At 52.0% G+C, this 12,500-nt stretch overlaps 2 protein-coding genes across 5 annotated transcripts in view; both read right to left on the bottom strand.

Moving 5' to 3' along the window:
* The window catches only part of tpd52l2b (tpd52 like 2b), an 11,783-nt gene extending 6,270 nt beyond the window's left edge, over window positions 1-5,513 (bottom strand). For 2 of the 3 annotated variants that reach the window (XM_076139700.1, XM_076139702.1), the window contains exons 1-3: window positions 5,296-5,512; window positions 2,774-2,931; window positions 2,389-2,537 (exon numbers count right to left, since the gene is read on the bottom strand). In XM_076139700.1, the coding sequence (XP_075995815.1) occupies window positions 2,389-2,537; window positions 2,774-2,931; window positions 5,296-5,314 (326 nt within the window). In that variant the 5' untranslated portion in view covers window positions 5,315-5,512. Of the gene's footprint in view, window positions 1-2,388; window positions 2,538-2,773; window positions 2,932-5,295 lie in introns of all 3 variants that reach the window. The other variant, XM_076139701.1, reaches the window with a different exon arrangement.
* Window positions 5,514-6,881: 1,368 nt separating this feature from the next.
* Window positions 6,882-12,500, bottom strand: part of trim101 (tripartite motif containing 101) — an 8,229-nt gene continuing 2,610 nt past the window's right edge. Inside the window, exons 3-12 of one of the 2 annotated variants that reach the window (XM_076139699.1) lie at window positions 11,580-11,764; window positions 11,266-11,443; window positions 11,091-11,186; window positions 10,922-10,999; window positions 10,647-10,802; window positions 10,420-10,442; window positions 9,869-9,993; window positions 8,787-9,217; window positions 7,156-7,278; window positions 6,882-6,962 (exon numbers count right to left, since the gene is read on the bottom strand). In XM_076139699.1, the coding sequence (XP_075995814.1) occupies window positions 7,192-7,278; window positions 8,787-9,217; window positions 9,869-9,993; window positions 10,420-10,442; window positions 10,647-10,802; window positions 10,922-10,999; window positions 11,091-11,186; window positions 11,266-11,443; window positions 11,580-11,764 (1,359 nt within the window). In that variant the 3' untranslated portion in view covers window positions 6,882-6,962; window positions 7,156-7,191. Of the gene's footprint in view, window positions 6,963-7,155; window positions 8,474-8,786; window positions 9,218-9,868; window positions 9,994-10,419; window positions 10,443-10,646; window positions 10,803-10,921; window positions 11,000-11,090; window positions 11,187-11,265; window positions 11,444-11,579; window positions 11,765-12,500 lie in introns of those variants that run through there. The other variant, XM_076139698.1, reaches the window with a different exon arrangement.

A 12,500-nucleotide genomic window follows, 5' to 3' on the forward strand; every position in this document is an offset into this window, starting at 1 on the left:
AAACAAGTGGAGGAGGTTTAGGTCCATGTAACTCTCCCTCCTCGCCACCATTAATACCTCCGCCAAGGAAGCTATGTTTTAGTCTCAGCTGTGTGTGTGTGTGTGTGTGTGTGTGTATTATGATACATAATATTCAATCTCTATACAATAATAATGTGCTGCCTGCACTGCAGCACGACCTCCAGCAGGAGTCACTAGAGCAGCAAGGGCGTGTGTGTGTGTGTGTGTGTGTGTGTGTGTGTGTGTGTGTGTGTGTGTGTGTGTGTGTGTGTGTGTGTGTTATCTGTCTGGGCGGCTCCACCTACATGGACAAACATGAAGCCGTAGCTGCGGTGCAAACGCTGGCAGGAAGCAGGATGTTTGTCTGGACTGAGCCTGAGCAGCTGGTCCAGGCTGTGAGGATCAGCAGGACCTGCTGGTGCTTCAGGTTGAAGGTGGAGTCTGAGCCTGAATCAGTGTGAGTCTGTGCCTGCCTGTGCCTCTGCTGACACAAGGGGCTCAGTGTGTGGACACACACACAGAGACACACACACACACACACACAGCTGCTCACTGTACATCACTCTGTCCCTCTGTGTGTGTGTGTGTGTGTGTGTGTGTGTGTGTGCCACTGTACTTCTGTTTCTCAGCAGATAAACATTAGCATGAGCGCTCCGTCTCTCCAGTCTGAGCTGAAGCTGATAGTTTCACATCACAGAGTCAAAGTGTGAAAATTTGAGGACACTCAAGACACTCAGACAGGAGGACAGCAAGACAGCAGGACAGCAGGACAGGAGGACAGCAGGACACTTGGTCTCGTCCACCTGCTGCCTCACAGATTCCCAAAGCGTTTGTTCCTTTGTGTTTCCGTCTCTCTGCCATCATGTGACTCAGTAGATCAGCCTCCTTCTCTATCAGCCTCACATTCCTCTCCTCCCACGCTCCAGCAGCAGGTCTGAGTGTGTGTGTGTGTGTGTGTGTGTGTGATAAAGGGCGACAGGGCGTTCTGATCAGGTTCAGCCTGTTTGCTTCAGACAGAGACGTCTCTGAGCTTCAGGCCTCACAGCTCCAGAGAGGAAACCAGGAGGGAAACAAAGTCACCGCACGTTTCCTCTCTGTGTCACTGAGGAGCTGAGAGCAGCAGACAGGAAGTGAGGGAAAAGTTACAGGAATGGACGAGTGACAGAACAGGAAGTGGACAGAGAGAGAGCGAGAGAGAGAGAGAGAGAGCGAGCGAGCGAGCGAGCGAGAGAGAGAGAGAATCTCAGATCCAGACAGGGTGTGAGACTGCAGCTGCTGAGACGAGGGTGTCCTCAAACATAGTGAGAAGGTGAGAACAGAGAGGCGTGGGTGGTGTGTGTGGTGTGTGTGTGTGTGTGGTGTGTGTGAGAGAGCGCAGCGTGAGAGAGTAAACACACACACTGGCCCAGCTCCTCTGTCTCCTCACACAGCTACAGAGGCGGCAGAGCGGCGGAGGCCAGTCGACATCATCCACTCCTCTCAGTTCCCGGGGGTCAAAAGGTCGCTACGCTAAAGCTACGCTCACCTACCAGGCCTGAAGTCGACCTCGCTGAAGAACAACAAGGTGATACAAACACCTGAGTGACAGCTGGAGTACAGATTGAGCCATCCATTTTTTATTCCATTCATTCCTTGACAGTCCACACACACACACACACACACACACACACACACACACACACACACACACAGTCCTGTAGCCGTGTGGGTGGCTCTGTTAGCCTCTCACTTCAGTGTGAGACTTTGTGTGTGTGTGCTTCACATTCATGGAGACGCTTCCCCTGAGCTGAGGCTGGAGGGAACAGAGCTCCACAGGAAACGGTTCATGAGTTCACTCTGACGCTGGTTCATGCCTGGAGACGCAGGTGCGCACACACACAAGCACACACACACTTCTGGTCTAATCCACTAACAAACTCTGTGTCTGAACCCTAACACAACAGGCCCACCCTCTTCTTTCACCCCAACACATTCTCAGCTCTCCATTGACGTTCCTGCAGCAATGTGCTGACGTCAGCACGACATCACAGAGCCTCAGGAGCTCTGCTGAGTCAGCATGGAGCCAGAGGTGAGGAGGAGCCTGAGCCTCTCCTCACAGGGAACACGCTCACCTCTAAAGCTGCCAGGGACACAATGATGAGCAGCTGAGGCTGATTATCAGCAGGATAAGGAGCAACTACAGCGCCGTCTCCATGAAAGGAGGTCAGCGCTGAGCTCACACACACACACAGTCAGATTCCACAGCTGCTTCTTACTGCACTTAGTTTTTAAAATGACCTCATAACGTTTCTCTGCTTGTTGGACTTCCTCTCTCCTCTGAGCGGTGGCTCAGTGTGCAGAGCTGCTGGTGTGTGTGTGTGTGTGTGTGTGTGTGTGTGGAGCACGTACGCGTTGGAGGTCTGCACGTCCTGCCAGCCCTTGGTGATGTTCTGCTTCAGCTCGTTCAGCGGGCTGAGGCCCAGCTTCCTCTTCAGGTCGGCGGCGTGTCTCTCTTTGGCCGACAGCACCTGACGCAGGGTGTTGATCTCCTCCTCCACCTGAAACGCCACAGAGCAGACGGCTCAGCGGCTGAGAGGGAGAGCCGGCCACAACGCTCCCGTCTCTATCTGGACTCATCTGACTTCCTTGTTGCTTCTTCCTCCTTCGAGTGGAGAGTGGCCCTGGCTGCCAGAAGCGTCTCATCCCACAGGCAGACTGCAGAGGCTCTGGCTCTGGATCATGTTTCCCCACAGCCTCTGCGTCTCTCCTCAGACTGAGTGTTTGTGTCACTCACCTTGCTCAGCTCGATGCGGAGCTCCTCTGCCTCTTCCTCCGTCACGCCGGGCGGCAGAGGGTTCACCGTGGGGCCGGCCGCTCCTTCCACCGGCACGTCTGAGAGAGCGTCTGCACGATCCACAACAAGACCTTTGTTAGGAGAGTTCAGGTTGATGTCTGCAGCAGGAGGACAGAGGGAGGAAGAGGAGGAGGGGAAGGGGTTAACAGAAGAGTGGAGCTCAAGTGCTAAAGTCCAGAGTGCCTCACACACTCACACTCACACACACCCCCCCCCCCCCCCACACACACACACACAGTGTTGGTGGCAGAGGATATCCAACAGGAAGGGAGAGTGAGAGTGGTGATTAGTGGAGCTGAGAGTGAGAGTGCATTGTGGGAGAGAAACCAAAGAGCTCTCAGGTGACCAATGAAGCTTCACTTAGCCCTGAGAGCAGGAAGAGCCTGAGATCAGCCTCAGCCCTGAGAGCAGGAAGAGCCTGAGCATCACCACAACATGGGACGGACTGGGACGAGACCCAGCATCATGAGTTTACTGAGGGAGAGAAGTGGAACAGAACATCAAACACAAAGTGAGAGAGCAGGGTGAACTTTATCATCTACAGGTGAGGGAGGAACATCTGCGTGCACACTGAGGGTTGATACAGCGACTCCACCCTCAAGATATATAGAGACAGTGAAGACGGATACAGACAGCAGCGTGAGAAAGGGAGAAGAGAGAGAGAGAGAGAGAGACAGGGAGAGGGAGAGAGAGAGAAGGAGAGGGAGGGAGAGATAGAGAGAGCGAGGGAGAGGGGGAAAGAGGGAGAGGGAAAGAGAGAGAGAGACAGAGAGAGAGAGGGAGAGAGAGAGGGAGAGATAGAGAGAGGGAAGGAGAGAGAGGAAGAGAGAGGAAGAGAGAGAGGGAGAGGGAGAGAGAGGGAGAGGGAGGGAGAGCTAGAGAGAGCGAGGGAGAGGGGGAAAGAGGGAAAGAGAGAGGAGAGGGAGAGAGAGAGAGAGAGAGAGAGGGGAAGAGAGAGGGGAAGAGAGAGGGAGAGAGAGGGAGAGAGAGAGGGAGAGGGAGAGAGAGGGAGAGGGAGGGAGAGGGAGAGAGGGAAAGAGGGAAAGAGAGAGGAGAGGGAGAGATAGAGAGAGCGAGGGAGAGGGGGAAAGAGGGAAAGAGAGAGGAGAGGGAGAGAGAGAGAGGAAGAGAGAGGGAGAGAGAGAGGGAGAGGGAGAGAGAGGGAGAGGGAGGGGGAGGGAGAGGGAGAGAGGGAGAGAGGGAGAGAGGGAAAGAGGGAAAGAGAGAGGAGAGGGAGAGAGAGACAGAGAGACAGAGAGAGAGGGTGAGAGAGAGAGGGAGAGAGGGAGAGGGGGAGATAGAGAGAGGGAGAGAGGGAAGGAGAGAGAGGAGAGGGAGAGAGAGACAGAGAGAGGGAGAGACCAAAGATCAAAGTGTGAGAAATCTGTAAACTTGAGTCAGATCCCCTCACAGCTGTGTGTCCGTGTTTATGGACGACGTCGCACAGACACACGTGGTCAAACTTCATCACTTCCTAGAGGAAGAGGAAGCCTGATGGAACATGACGAGTCCATCATCACACCACAGACGAGCTGCCAACCCGTCTGGGATTCGGCCTGCAGACGCCTGAGTGTGAGGCTCCACCATCACACTGATCTGCTCCTCTTCCTCGCTGTCCTGCTCCTCTTCCTCACTGAGCGCTGCACGTTCCTTTACCAGGGCAGGGCGGGGTTACATCACCATCAAGCAACCTGAGTGTTTCTGTCACCAAACGTTCTCCTCTTTCCTGTGAGAGGCGCCATCGTCTACAGTGAGCATCACCGTGACAACCGGGCCACAGAAGCAGAAGAATGTTTGGATGAGTTCTGCTTCCCTACTTCTGTTCCGCCAGAGACAACAATGTAACAATGATAACAACAAAGCCTCCGGAGGAGGAGATCTGAATGGAGATCAATAATCAATACAGTGATCAGCTCTGGATCCATTCAGACTGAATCAGATCCATGATGATGCTACAGCTCCAATCTGAAGAGGACGCAAGGGAAACAACACACACATCTGGAGCAAAAGGTTTTTCCTCCACACACACACACACACACTCACACTCACACACACACAGTGAGTGACAGTGAGTCAGTGTAACATTAACCTGATGTGTGAAGTACAAATGTTACATCTGACATCGTGGGCGTCCTGGTGAAGACTTTATGACAACAGTACAACAGGAACCTAAGAAGATATCGACCTCTCTCTATGTGTGTGTGTGTGTGTGTGTGTGTGTTTGACAGTAACTTGATCCTCCTCCGCCTCTTAGCTCCTCTAGCTGCTGCCGCTCCCGTCAGAACCACCGGGCCGCTGCTCTGTCCCCCCGCTGCTCTGTCTCCCCTCTAAGAGCCTCGCTGCGTCCAAATGAGCGCATATGAAGTAACGTTAAGTGTCAAAAGAGTCGCAGCGGGGCCGTTTCCGCTCCCAGGCTAAGCTAAAGGCTGGCTAACTAGCTCTAAGCTAACATGTATCGTTACCTTGACCCGCAGGATCCATGGCGTCGATTTAGAACAACTGCGACGCTTTGAGCGCGAAGTGAAGTTGGTCTGCTGGTGTCTGCGGAGACGAAGCGAGTGAGAGCGGCGGTGTCGTCACGGAGGAGCGGAGCGGATGAGCGGAGGAGCGGGGCGTCCTGCTGCCAGAGGCTGAGCCGTCGAAACACTGCGAACAAACAGCCAGCTCAGCTCAGAGCCACAGGCAAGCTGGAGGCAAGCACGAGGACACCCTTCCGAGGAGAGCTTTCAAAATAAAAGCTCCATGAAATCTAACGTACGTCATCCGGCCATGAAGCTGTGTGTGTCTTTGTGCTTAGACTGATACATCATATACGTTGTGGTACATATGTAAAAAGTAACCATGTAAAAAAGAAGATAGATTAGACTGTTTTGATCAACCTGTATTTTCATTTCTGAGATATTACCAGATTTTATGCATGTTTATTGTTATTGTTATTGTATTTCATAAATCCTACAATAGTTAAAATACGTTTAAATTGAATTGGTTTTAATAATATATAAGTATGGCATCACTTTGCTTGCTAACTTTGCTGAACCTGAAATAAATGTATTAATTTATATGCAACACAGTACATGCTTTTACTTTAAGAATCAAAGACAAATAATGTTGTTACATTATATAGTCCGAATGTTTGGTTCATTTTAGAGCATTTTATTAGGCCAGAGCTTTAAACGGGAAGTCAAATGTCTCACCCCTAAAACTTGATTGTTTTTCTAAAATTCGGTTTTCCGGCGAGGGCATATGACGTCACACACACCACCGCTGTCAAAAGTGTAAATATTGTGTTTGCAGACGCTTGGTTACCATCTGTTCATCACAGCTGAGTCTCTTTAAGTTTACTCACAACATCTGGCACCACTGCGCGCGCGCGCACACACACGCACGCACGCACACGCGCGCGCGCACACACACACACACACTCCATGTAAGCAAAATCAGTTTTATTTCATCAATAAATATATTTAACAAGACCAACATCTACTGTCAATCAAAGACTCACGACACACACACTCATCAACCAATCATCTAACCAAGTCACCGAGTGTTCCATAACAAACTGAGTCTGATTGATCATAGAGACAGATGGAGTTGTTTTTGTCAAAAAGCCAAAAAAGTGAATCACACATTCACTCTCAATAATCAGTGATCAATCACTCAAACCTGATGAAGTGACGGTGGTTTGGCTGAAACATCTGCAGCTCCTCAGCAGGAAGAAGACAAACAAACTCCTCTTTGATCAACCACACTTCTTCTTGAGTGTCTGCTGCTCTACTGTGTTTCTGCTCCATCTCCATATTTAAAGTGAATCTAAAATCAGCAGATGAGACTGAATCTGGACTTCCTGGAGCTCCCAGATTCAGGAAAGTGTTTCCATGTGAGCGTGAAGGCGGCGCTGAATCAGCCGGACCCCCTGCTGAGCGCCTCACATCTTCATCTCAACAACAAGCCTGTGGCCCCTCTACTTCTTCTTGTTGAGGGGGTTGAGCCAGGAGAAGCAGAAACTGGGACGACGAGGAGGCTCAGTGAGGCAGGAGGAGGAGGAGGAGGGGGAGGAGGGGGAAGAAGATGAGGGGGAGGAGGAGAGGGGAGGGCCGGTCTGAGCAGGACCCCCAGTTTCAGTCTCCATCTGGAGCAGAAAGGAACAGCAAAGACTTCAGAGGAGAGAGAGTTATGAGTCTGCTGCTGTGCCACTAGGGGGCAGCAGAGTTTTACTCTGACAGGACAAACCAACGCAGCATGCAGATGAGGTACACTTCTGTTACTTTTCAGAGTAAAAGCCTCCAGTGGCAGGTGGAGGTGTGTTGGTGGGGGCCGTGTACCTGAGCGGTGCAGCAGTGCAGCGCCTCCTGCTGGTGTTATATGCAAATGAAGCAGCCGATGTAAGCCCACACTCTCTGCAGGATGACCAGGAAGGCCAGCAGGTAGAAGAGCAGAGTGACAGCCTGGAGACAGATGGAGGGATGGAGAGAGAGAGAGAGAGAGAGAGAGAGAGAGAGAGAGAGAGAGGCGGTGGAGGGAGCAGAGAGAGAGAGAGAGAGAGAGAGAAACAGGTGAGCGAGGGATGATAGGATGGAGAGGCAGAGGAGGACAGAGTGGAGGGAAGGTGGGAGGAGCAAAAAGAAGGAGTGTATGAATTCATGGACGCAGTATGATGGAGCGATAGATATGAAGAAAGATAGAGAGGAGAGGAGAGGAGAGAGGAGAGGAGAGGAGGAAGCGAGGGTGCAAAGTGAATCAAAACGTGACCAAGTGAAGGAAACAGCGTGAGCACAGAGAGGAAGAGGAGGTGAGGCCAGAGCAGCAGCAGGTGAAGAGCAGCTGGTCGGTGGTGATGATGATGATGATGATGATGAAGCTACAGCAGAGGAGACTGACCTGGTGTGAGGAGGTTTGACCTTCACCCTCAGTCTCCTGTTCCTCCTCCACACATCCAGAGCATCCAGAGCGTCCCTCCATCCCAGGTCCATCAGCTCTCTCCTCCGTCTCTCTCCGCCCTGAAAGACCTCCTTCAACACCTCCTTCAACACCTCCTCTCTCTCCTTGGCCCTCCCCTCTTCCTTCCATGAGCTCTGCGTCGTCTTCGGGGGACAAACTGCAGGTCCCATCTTCTCCAGGATCCAAGCTGCTCTCTGCCAGGACCACACCTTCATCAGCAGTCCCAGACAGACACACCCACCCCTGCATGTCCTCCTCCTCCTCCTCCTCACTGTCCCCTGATGTCTCCCTGTCTGGTCCCTCCAGGAGGACACCAGGTTGGACGCTTTGTTGGAGGAGCGGCTTATCTGGGGCTTGTTTGGGGGGGGACGGACTTTGGTCCCGGGATCGAGACTCAGACGCAGACGGATCTTCAGGTGCTGAGGAGCGTTCCTGAGGATGAAGGTCGGACACAGCTGAGGGCTGAGGGAAACTCTGGACTGCATCCTGAGCCACAGGAAGGGGGTCCCAGGCTGGGCCGGGGGGAATGACAGCAGGGGCGGGGCTAAACCTGCACCAACCGCTGCCTTTGTACCAACTCGGGTAGAATGTGGCGTCTTCCTCCTCCTCTTGTTCCTCTTCCTCCTGCTCCTTCTTCTCCTGCTCTTCCTCCAGCTCCTCCTCTTCATCGTGGGCGTGTCTCTCTGCCTCTCTGCCCTCACACTGACACGTGAGGGAAGAAGAAGAACAGACTGCAGCTTTCTTTCTCCAACAAACGTTTAAATCTGACTCGCCCGCCAGTCAGCATCGCATATAATACATATTTTGCTTTCATTAACGCTACAGGAATAAATCTGAATGATTACTTTATGACTTTATTCAAACTGCTCTTATGGAGGAGTCGCTCAGATGAAGCAAACATCATCTTCATCATATTACGTGATGATGTCATCATGACACAGAAGTGGAGGACCGTTCACAACGAACCTCTCAGGTCTCAGGGTGTGTGTGTGTGTGTGTGCGTGTGAGGCTCTACCTGCTGGGTGCTCATTCCCTCCTGGTGTTGGTCTTGGTTGCTCTCTTTCAGAGGCTCAGCAGCTACACGTCCCTCTGCCTCCACCTCCTTCCTCTCCTTCTTCTCCTCCTCCTTCTCCTCCTCCTCCTCCTCCTCCTCCTCCTCCTCCTCCTCCTCTTCCTCCTCCTCCTCCTCCTCCTCCATCATGGGATCAGATCTCTGCTGGTTCAGGACCGGGCTGTGGCTCTCAGGCTCAGGCTCCGGTGCAGTAGCAGCAGGAGTGTTCTGTACTGAAGGCACTGGGAGGGGTTCAGGTGCAGGGCCCGGCTCTGGAGCTGGCTCCGATTCTGAGTCCAGAATCAGCTCCAGGTCCTGCACGGAGGGTTCCAGAAGGTCTTTGGCTTCTTCTGGTTCAAGATGAACCTCTGGCTCTTTAGCGACTTCCTCCTCAGCTGGAGAGAGAAAACAAAGCCAGCTTATAGAGACTTTAACACGTGATCATGGATCCATCAGACCTGCAGAGAAGGAGAACATCTACACAACCACACAACTTACAGAGGAACACACAGAGTTCAGAGGTGAAGCAGAGGAAGATCGTGGCATTTCTACCTTAAAGGGTTTATCAGAGTTAAAGTTTGAAGAAGATGGCATGTTTGTGAGTTTAAAGGACATGATGTTATCGTCTCATGTTGTCTGGTCTTGTAATCTAGTCCTTCACCAGTTGGACCAGTTGGACCAGTTGGACCAGTTAAAGCTTGTGTTCCTTTGGTTCTGCTGGCTGGTTTGACTCTCTGCCCTTCTCACTTGTGTATCTATCTATAGACATGAAGGTGCAGGAGTGAGAAAGATTCAATCCCAAAGCAGAAACCAGATCAGGTGACAGTTTGAGTGACGACCGGACTGAGCTGCAGCTTCAGTCAGGTCTGATTTTGAATTAAACTCTGTGTGTGTGTGTGTGTGTGTGTGTGTGTGTGTGTGTGTGTGTGTGTGTGTGTCTGTGTGTGTGTGTGTGTGTGTGTGTGTGTGTCTGTGTGTGTCTGTGTGTGTCTGTGTGTGTGTGTGTGTGTGTGTGTGTGTGAACGTGACTGCAGGTGGTTTTGCACCTCTGAAGAAGTCGATGCTCTGCACGGCTCTCTGCTGCAGGCTGAAGTTAAATCTGTAGTGGCTCATGTTCTCGTAGCCTGGTTTCACCGTCTCAGCAGGACACGAGGTGGTCGCCCCTACAACCCTGAGAGGGGGAGGGGGGTGGGAGGGGAGGGAGGAGGGGGGAGGACGGACAGAGAGAGCAGAAGAGGAGGAAGAAGACATGAAACAGGAGAGAGAGACATTAACTTGATTTAACCAGCAGTCAGATCTGATTCATGCTGAAGGTTTCATAGAGGAGCTGAAGCTTCACTTTGATCAGATCAGAATCAAATAAGACAAGAATAATACAAGTTCAACCTTAGAACATGAGGAGCAGAAAAGATCACATTCACTTTAACAAACTAAATAAATATGAAATAGTTAAATAGTTACGTTCAAGTGTTTACGATTAAGAAAATAAAATCATTTTACTATGAAATATACAAATACATGGTGAATTACAGAGATACTCATTTAAATAAACATCATTGAAAAAGAAAAGTCTGTCAGATAATAAATAAGTACTCACTTTGCTATGAGCTCTCTGGAACTCTGAGAAAGGAGACAAAGAGAGAGGACGAGTGGTCAGGTCAGCTTAGACACACTCTCCTCACACCTGCATTCAAATGTGACATCTGTACATTTCATAGTATCTCAAATAAACACACACATAAATAAAAGAATACACCCATAGAAGCACTTCACCCTGAGAGGTCACACACACTTCCTTTAGGATCCCTGTCCCAGATGTTGTACCTGGACAAACGCAGCCATGTCCGGCTCCTCCATGCTGCTCACCGCCACCTGGACCAGCTTACTGTTGGCCTCCACGCTGTCTCCATAGCAACGCAGCAGCGCCTGAGTGTGGCCCGTCTTCTCGCCCTCCTCTGCGCTGATCTGCTGGGTCATCGCCTTCAACACCATGATGAACACAATCTTATCACCATGACAACGTATAGAATAAAGAGTTCTTCGTGTGTCCCGCATAAACCATCACACACACACACACACACACACACACACACACTCACCTTGCGTCGCTCCTCCAGGATGTTAAACATGCGATCGAAGCGCTCGCACAGATTCTGTTTCTGAGCTCGACAGTTCTCCTGCAGGGACAGAACAGAGCAAAGACGTGTTGTAGGTCCACACACACACACACACACACACACACACACACACACACACACACACACACACCTCTATATTGGTGCAGGTGGCCTCCAGGTCATCGATGAGGGCCTGGACTTTGTGGTTGAGGTCGGTCAGAGACGCGACTCCTTGGTTCAGCTCAGCCTGGGCACAGAGAGCACACAGTCACAGGTGAAAGGTCACGTCAGGCTGACCTTCACGTGGCTTTGTGACCCTTCCTTACCTTCTGCTGCTGGTAGACGTCGCTGAGCGGAGCGACCTGGCACGACTGATGAGCGCCAAACACCTTACAGAGCGAACAGGTGGGGACGTGACAGCTCACACAGTAGATGTTCACCTTCTCTCCATCGTGATCTGCACAGGTCAGGAGGTCAGGCGGAGGAGGGGGGAGGGGGCTGGGCCTGGAGGGAGAGAGGGGGGGAGAGTGAGAGTGAGAGGAAGAGACAGAGAGAGAGAGGGAGGGAGAGAGAGAGACAGAGAGCGAGACACAGAGAGAAAGGTAACTCTCTCTCTCTTTTCCTCCTCTCCTCTTCTTACTCGGCCGTGTTGTTGTTGTTGTTGCTGACTTCCTGTTTGTACACGTCGATGATGTTCTCCACCAGCAGGTTGCGCTGCAGACCGTAGACTCCGTGGCGATCCAGCACCACCTCCTGTTTACAGGACGGGCAGCGGAAACGCCCGCTGCTGACCATCATGGTGGTCCGAGCCTGGAACAGAGAGGGCTGGAGAGGGAGGGAGGGAGGGAGGGAGGGAGGGATGGAGAGAAGGAGAGAGGGAGGGAGGGAGGGAGGGAGGAATCAGATCAACACGGCACAGAGGGAGAAGGCTGACAGACAACTGGTGCATGCTGGGAATTCAGTCATTAGGTCTGATGTTAGATGGTCTGATGCCTCCTCCTCTTCCTCTTCCTTCCCTGCTCACTCTGGTTTGTTGCTGTGTTGTGTAGGAGGAAGAGCAGAGTGATGGGGGTCAGGGGGGATCCTGAAATAGAGGTCTTTAATAAGCCTCAGCTGCTGCTGGAGCGGGCTGAGGGATCAGCGGCTGAGGCCTGTGGGCCTGTGGAGCGTTCAGGAACCTCAGCAGGTTGAGGAGCATCATCACGTCATCAGGCCAGCTGCCTCTTCCATTATGGAGCAGAGCAGAGGGGCACCTAGAGCAGCAGCAGACATGTGACTGCGTCCCCACCCGGCCGCTCCATGATGTCACACTCTGCAGTGCTGAGCCTGAGGGCGTGGCCCATGTCAGCCTGAACCTCAGGGGGGGACAGCCCAGTACGGTGTGAAGGGAGGTGAGGTCATCTGCTAAACCTCACCTAAGCCTCACACGCCATCGATACAACACACACACACACACACACACTCACACACACTCTGATCACATCATCCTCAGTGTGATCTTCATCTCCTGCCTGTCACCTGTTGTTCTCGCCACACTTCCTGTCAGTTTCCAGGTAAACCT

The sequence above is a fragment of the Genypterus blacodes genome, unplaced genomic scaffold, assembly GCF_046128005.1.
Source record: "Genypterus blacodes isolate CSIRO-AG114 ecotype Tasmania unplaced genomic scaffold, CSIRO-AGI_Gbla_v1 ptg000442l_1, whole genome shotgun sequence".
NCBI lineage: Eukaryota > Metazoa > Chordata > Actinopteri > Ophidiiformes > Ophidiidae > Genypterus > Genypterus blacodes.